The following is a 7752-nucleotide window of genomic DNA, read 5'->3' on the forward strand; positions in this document are numbered from 1 at the left end:
TTAAAAACAATGATTTGATTTCCCTTGGGTGACAGGGGAAGAAAGAAGGAAAGAAGAGGGGAAAGTTGTATTTCTACTAAAATAGTGATTTCCAGGTTTCCACTTCAAAACTGGTCTGTAGAACCACATTAAGCAGTATCTAACTAGAATACTGTAGTCATAATCTAGAAATACTAGAAAACCTAAGAAGGTTTAAATGTTCCATCTCACTCACTTGTACTTTGAATTACATCTTTTTAAAAGTTGAGCTAATTGTGTTTTATGATGCATAATTTTTGTTTTCTTAGTAGACTGTAAGAAGCTCTGCAGTGTAGTATTCCTGCAGATAAAGGGCTTTATAACAAGCTTTTTAGATGCTTCTGGTCACTTTCAAATTGTGCCAGAAGTTGATTCAAATCCTGTCAATAAAATACAGGATTGAGGGAGTAAATGGGAATACCTGCTTGTATGTATATTTACTATTAGGTTTCATTATTTCTGTTTTCTGACCTCTGTGAAGTGATTTGTAGGTACCTTAATGTGGAGAATTTAATTTAGTAAGTAGCTGATGGGGATTAGCAGTAATGCAACATATAATGAGAAAATAATACTTTTCCTACTGTTACTCTTTTGCAAGATAAGTACATTGGTTTTGATTATTCATTAGCAAAATACATCTGTAGGCATCTGCAGATAAAGCGTGAGTATTTAACATTTGGGAAGTTCCTGAGGGAACTAAAACTAGATCAATAAATTAAAACTCTTTTAGCAGCTATTTTGTCTGTGCCTGCCCTATGAAAGTAAGTATTTAACTGAAGCTGGTAAAGACAGTGGCTGAGCTTGTTTCACTAAGATTTGTGAAAATGATGAAATTAAATGCAGAATTTGATGTATATAATTGCAGGAATCAAGCAATAGAATATAGGCCAGTTTCTTTAGGCCAGTTTCTTTACCTAACAGCACAAATTTTTATTAAAGAGTCTGCAATTTTTCAGCAACTTAATTACACTGTGAGAAATCTCAAGTACTTACTTTCATTGTCAATCTGAGCTTTTGTACTTAAAAACATTGTTTTGCTCTGGTTTAGTGACCTTTCTGATGCTTTAATCATCTTCCAATTGTATGAAATGACGCGTGTGCCAGTTGACTGGAGCCACATCAACAAACCTCCTTACTCATTACTCGGTGGCAATATGAAAAAGGTGCGTGGATGCTCTGGGATGCAGTCCAGTTTCACTGCTTCCCATTGTGCTGATGGCAGTCTGTGTTGTTGAGATTTATGTGCTACTGAGACAGTCCTGGGGGAAAATAAAAGGAAAAAATATTTTTCAGTTATTATCCCAAGGAATAAATAGCAGCTATAGCACGTATCATCTTAGTTTCTAAACTTTTTGGCAATTTTTAATTTATAGCCTAATTTGGATATATAAGTGAAAGCTTCAAGTCACATGGCTATTGTTGCTGGATGCTCTTATACCATGAGGTGTTTCCTCCCGGAGCAGTTTTTATATGCTGCCTAGAGGATTTAGGCAAGACTTGCAGAATCCAAGCTTTCAGTTAGATTTGTGATTGTTGTGAGGCCTGAAATGTAGAGGATAAAAATTACTGCCTGTTTAAGAATAACACATTTCAATATCTTTCAAAGTATAGTTTTGATATAAATATATTTTATTCACTGCCTTAGTGGAAACTTGGTTTTCTCAAATGTGGAAAAATATTGTCATTGGAATCTAGCATAATTGCATTTAGAGTAAAAACTGTCTTATTTTAATCACAGTGTAGCTAGACTGGAAATCTTTTCTAGCTTCGAATCTCACCATAGGTAACAGTAAGCCAGTCATTTAAAATACACATAGATTATAGGTCTATATTGCAGAAATATTAAGGTGTTTTCATTATTTGCACAAAAAATTTATTTTTAGATTGAGAATTGCAATTACGCAGTAGAACTTGGGAAGACAAAAGCCAAATTCTCACTGGTTGGTATTGCTGGACACGATCTAAATGAGGGTAATCCAACTCTGACTTTGGCTTTGGTATGGCAGCTGATGAGAAGGTAAGTTAGGCACAGTGTATGATAGATGTGTATATATGTGTCTGTGCACATGTGCATGTGTGTCTGTACATCAAAGCAAATTAAAGCTGCTGCTCAGGTCACCGAACTCTAAATCTTAGAGCAATCTCTAAATATCCCTGTTCTCAAAGATAAGCTAGTATATGTGTTTTGTACTTTTACATACTGTGTAGTGATTGAAACCACGATGTATAGCGACAATTAAAACCTTGTAAACTAGAAACTCTGATTAAAATTATAAATCTTGCAGCAAGTAAAAAGAGCTTATTTCATATTGATTCCATGTATCTTTCTGTACGTAGAGAGTAATTTAAATATTTGTAAAACCCAAGTAGATGGTGATATATACTATAGAAGTTAAAAGGGTAAAAAATTACAGGCTGTCACATCTATAGTTACATAAGTATCATCAAATCAAAATCTTGCTACTGTATTATGCAAGAAAAAATAAAGTGGTTTCAGTAAAAAGAGTGTTTTATTGCAAATGTTTTCCACATACTTTTCTGAGACCTATCTCTAAACACTTAATGGTTTTTGTACTCAGACTGTTGTGATTCAGTTTTCAAGGACTAGGATGGTAGGGAGCCGTTTAAACTTAGAAAGTAAAATTAATTATGATATACTGAGTAAAACAAAGGCATGAAGATGTTACAGTGAATATTATCAAATTTGGGATATTATTTTATTCTTGTAAAAGTGATTTCAAGTACTAAGTTGTTTATAAGGTAAGGGTACGTTATGAAGAGGAGTACTTGGCATTGTTACAATATTTTACTTTTGCTTGTAGCTTTGTACCGTTAGAAGAGTTGAATTCTATCACTCACTTTAACTTAGGCTCCTGTTCTCTTTATTGAAGGTATACTTTGAATGTACTGTCCGACCTTGGAGAGGGGGAGAAAGTAAATGATGAAATTATCATTAAGTGGGTGAATCAGACACTTGCAAAAGCAAATAAGAAAACTTCAATTATAAGTTTCAAGGTAATCAATTTTATTTACTTTTCTTTCCGCATATAAGAAGACCTGGCATTTTTAACCTGATCTGTTAACAATTTGGCTTTAACAGTGGCTCTCCCATCACCTAGCAAATTTGTATAAGGAAATATTTCTGACAGTCTGTGACTCTTCAAAAATATTTTTAAAATCTGTTATTAAGAAAAAGAAATAATAATAGCTGCAGTAAGATACAGAACAAAACCCCCAACAACCAAAAAAGAAAAAGAAGTTTAAACTTTCAAAGGGGCTTCCATCTGAAGTTACCAGTGTTTGGGCATGGCATGTCATATATTTTCCAAATTTTTGGATATAGGCACTCTTCATGCTTGTACAAGTGTGAAAAACAATTTTGGAAATACGGGGGGCAGATGAGCACTTCTCCTAGGAGCTGGTTTAAAGGATGTACTCAGGTGTGACGGAGCCGGGAGAGGGAGCCCGCGGTAACCAGCGACACCTTGTGTGTTCCTTGGCACTGCTGATGTGCAGCAGGCTGGGGGAAAATAGGAGTTTTTCCCATTCAGGAAAGAAGAATACATTGATGAAGAGAGTATTCCTTCCACATTATTTAAGTGTTAAACATGAAAGAAGCCATATGTGTGTCAGGTGTGTTATTCTGCGTGAATCTCTTGCTTTAGAAATGTCTGGTTAATAATTGCACACAAAGATAACATTCTTGTACAGGTTCATTGTATAACCTGAAGCAGTTATGTCTGTGGTTCAAAACACAAACATAAGAACCTAGCAAGTTAAATATTTGAGAGTTCACTATGTTATGAACTTTAATTAGGTAAGCATTATTAATCAAAAAATTAAGTAAAAATACTTCATTTTGACTCTAGAAGGTAACTTGGGCCTTCATTTTCTTATGAGAAATATTTCTTATTTCTACATAAATTGTTGTAACGGTGGTATTAAATAAGTTGAAAGTATGACAGGAATCTGTCCCAATATCTTGCCTTTGGTATGCCTGTGTTTTTGGGGGGACACTGGTTGCATTTTTAAGGTCATTCAAATGGTGTTTTTAAGATAATTCAGCTGATGGTTGACCAATAAAGATAAGGAGGTACTGATGTAAAGTGCCACTACTCAATATTCTTTTTTTTTTTACTACTAATTTTTTACAACATTCACATAAATATTGTCTTTCACTGTTTGGATTTTGGGATTACTATGGCAAGCAGACCGTAGAGAATGCAGAAGTGCCTCATATTTCACTGTGGACTACGGAAGCCAAATTCTATTGTATTGCCATTAGTTCAAACAGTAAAAATGATAAAGGTGTGTCTTGGGAATATACTCCATGCATTTAATGTCTTGAAGCAGAATTATATTAGTATTTTTAGATGTATAATTAGTATGATGGCTCTGTGGAATTTCCCTGAGTTGGAAATCATCGTTCTGACCTGGTGATGAACGCAGCAGTGTCCTGTGGCTTGTGCTCAGCCACTGCAGGGCCTGAGCCAGCCTCGCTGGCACTGTCTGTTCTTGCTTTGGCATCAGCAGCTCCTTCTCTGCCTGGACAGTTGGGAAGGAATAATTGCAGCAACAGCACTTGCTCTTTTAAGAATGTCTGTGTATTAAATACAAAACACAGACTGCTCATGCTAGCTCAGAATATCATCTGAGCTGAAAAATTGTAAAAAGAGTGAGCCATAAACTACTGGAGAAAATAGTTCTGTGGCAAGAAAATAAGGAAAATATACATATTGGGGAATGTAAATATCTTTTTATTGTTTTGAAAGTCTGGTCCTTGAACTCCTATCAAAACTCCTTTCCTTCCTTAGGGCTTAAGGAGGGAAGTTTGATGAAATAAATTTAAACTGTTTGTGCAATAATGATACCAGCGCAGTGAACATTATAATACTGATTGCAGAAAAGAACATTAGATTTCATAAAGGGTGAGGAAAACCTTCACACTGAAGTAACAAAACAGGCTTCTGTCTTTCAGTATGCATGCAAGATGTGCTGCAGGGTTTTTTGCATTTGAAGATGGAGTAATCAAAGCAGATTGCTTAAACTAATCTTGTGAGTCTTTTTCTTTTAGGACAAATCAATTAGCACTAGCTTACCTGTCCTAGATTTAATAGATGCCATTGCACCAAAAGCAGTTCGTCCAGAAATGGTCAAGAGAGAAGACCTTTCTTACCAAGACAAATTGAATAATGCCAAGTAAGTTTTAAATGAATGCTTCGTATTTTCTCGAAATGCAGGAAATGCATGAATTCACAGTGTAATGCATGATTTACTGATTTATTAAGAGAAAGATGACACTAATATTAACTGATTTTTTTGAATAGGATATAAGTTCTAATATTATTGGGTTATTTTTCTAGTGTATCTAAAATACGAACTCAAATTCACAGCTGATATGATCTACCACCACTGCACTGCAATTGGTTTCTTAATAGTTTGCCATAACTCATATTGGTTTTGACCAAAATAAATGCTTTGATAACCAGTAGCAAAACATCTCCCAGTACAGTTGTCAGTACATGCTTTCTTCACAGTAATGTCCATTTTCTAGTAGAGCCTAAGTACTGATTAAACAGGCTTATCCTGCTATTGAAATCTGGTTTTGTTGTTGTGAATTATGACATATTAGTAGATGCCAGAAAAATAACAGTATTCATTTTCTCTTGTTTTCCAAGGTATGCCATTTCAGTTGCTCGAAAAATTGGTGCTCGTATTTATGCTCTCCCAGATGATCTGGTTGAAGTAAAGCCAAAAATGGTGATGACAGTGTTTGCATGTTTGATGGGAAGAGGACTGAACAGAATAAAATAATGAAGACATGTAATATAACTTTCTGCCATGTTAAGCACGATGAATGCCTCGCAGTTTACAGACTTCTGAAGCTTACTATGAGAAAAATTGTATGCACAAATATACTCATCAATTATCTTTTAAAAATGTGTTTATATTAGTTAATTTTATTCAATTTCATAACACATGAATTATTTATGGCTAATACTGTTTTCAGAACATGTTCATTAACAAATTAACATCATAGATTTGTATTGCTTGGAAAAGCCCATGTAAATCAAGCTTCATTTGTGTTAGTTTCCATAGCATTGTAAGAATCTGCATTGTTTTACATATGTTGTTTCAGGACCAATTATGAAACACTTTGATTTTTGTGGGTGTTACTTACATGTAGTCATACAAGTCTCAAGGTGCATTCCAATCCTGTTGGATTTGACTCCAAACTGCACAGAAGTTATCATCCTTGCCTTATTCTTGGAGAGCTTAACTCCTGTTGGAGCCAATAAGGGTCTTGTCATTGACTTCAGTGAGAGCAAGTAAAGGCCTGTGATAATATCTGGTAACTAATGAATACTGATTAAACTGATGAAACTTTTTTGTGGGAATAATCTTTAAATATATGTAGTAGTTTTGTTCTGTTACTTAGCAGAAACTTTTACAAACCATGTTGTACGAAAAAAACAGCAATAGAAAGCAGAAATGTCCTGTCATTATCACGTCTGCATATGTGTTAAGTTTTGCAGTTGGACTAAACAGCTGTTGGTTGAGTTTTTTTAACCTTTTCATAAAATATTGTATTAAGAAAACAATAAAGAGCTGGCTAGTCCAGTATGGGATTTCACATTACTGTACTGCATTTCCTTATAGATGATTCCTTTGATTTTTCTAAAGTGTGTATTGCGTGTGCAGAGGTTTTGTGTAGAAAGATCGGTGCATTTTCTGGGTGAGATGAAGTCCATAATTTTTTCTTAGTAATTTTGAAGTAAGTATTTGTACTCCTTTTTCATCAGCTGTAAATTTTCACTAATCATGCTGGAGCGGGACATTTAATAAAATTGTTACCAGAAGCCAAACAATAAGAAAACGAAATAAAAATGAGATTATTTTTTTAAGTATGAAGCTTCTACTTTCTCTCAGCTCCTGAAACCAGTCCTAAGTGTGGCAAAACCCGAGAATCCTGGTAAGTGAGCAGTTGGACTAAATTTTACATCTTCACTGTCTTGCACACAACATAGCAACAGTAAGGGATGCATCCATCCAGTTTTCATTATGTAGTGGGATAAAGGGGACTGGAGGGAATTAAGTGCTTGGATTTGAATCCATTTGCCTCTGCTTACTGGTTTGTATTGTTTGCACAAGGCGCTTGATTTACTTGGTTTCTATTCCCAGTTCAAGATGATGACAGAGTATCGGACAGCATTTGAGTTCTGGAGACAATTCAGTCCATGTCCTCATTCAAGAGAGGTTAAAGGGAGGCTTACTTAATATCTATACTCTAAGAATAAATGATCTCTTATTAAATTATATAATCCTGAAGTACTGTATTCACCTGCCAGGCATTTGGTAGCTTACTCCATAAAACCCAGTATTTCCTGTTTTATAAACTATTGTTGTAAGTGCCCAGACTTACTTTAACGTCGCTTTGCTGAAACTGAAATGGGTTTTCATGGGCACCCATCTGATGCTGGGGTGAGCAGGGCCGCAGTTACTGTAGCGGCTGGGAGAAAACAGTTAAGGGCAAACGCAGCCGTGGGGGGCCAGCAGCTGCTGCAGCGTGCGCGCTGCGTGTCCCAACGCGCCCTCCCTCGCAGGTAGCCTGCGGTGCCCTGCCCGGCTGTGGGGAGGGGCAGGGCTGCCCTCGGAGCAGCGCCGGCGCCTTCGGGCCGCGGCCCCAGCGCTCCGCCCGCTCGCCTGCGCTTCCCTGGCGGCGGGGCCGGAGCT

The 7752-nt window shown here is 36.2% G+C and overlaps 1 protein-coding gene and 1 long non-coding RNA gene across 9 annotated transcripts in view; one reads left to right on the forward strand and one right to left on the reverse strand.

Moving 5' to 3' along the window:
* PLS1 (plastin 1) overlaps nt 1–6923 on the forward strand; it is a 42986-nt gene extending 36063 nt beyond the window's left edge. For all 8 annotated transcript variants that reach the window (XM_048314490.1, XM_048314488.1, XM_048314486.1 and 5 more), the window contains 5 exons: nt 1067–1181; nt 1902–2035; nt 2910–3033; nt 5093–5217; nt 5697–6923. In XM_048314490.1, the coding sequence (XP_048170447.1) occupies nt 1067–1181; nt 1902–2035; nt 2910–3033; nt 5093–5217; nt 5697–5832 (634 nt within the window). In that variant the 3' untranslated portion in view covers nt 5833–6923. The remainder of the gene's footprint in view (nt 1–1066; nt 1182–1901; nt 2036–2909; nt 3034–5092; nt 5218–5696) is intronic.
* Nucleotides 928–7725, reverse strand: LOC125330820. Its single transcript, XR_007205712.1, has 2 exons — nt 7442–7725; nt 928–1277 (listed from the first exon to the last, which is right to left on the reverse strand). It is a non-coding gene; the product is annotated as an uncharacterized LOC125330820 (long non-coding RNA).
* Nucleotides 7726–7752: the final 27 nt, after the last annotated feature.

Source organism: Corvus hawaiiensis, chromosome 10 (assembly GCF_020740725.1).
Source record: "Corvus hawaiiensis isolate bCorHaw1 chromosome 10, bCorHaw1.pri.cur, whole genome shotgun sequence".
Classification (NCBI taxonomy): Eukaryota; Metazoa; Chordata; class Aves; order Passeriformes; family Corvidae; genus Corvus; species Corvus hawaiiensis.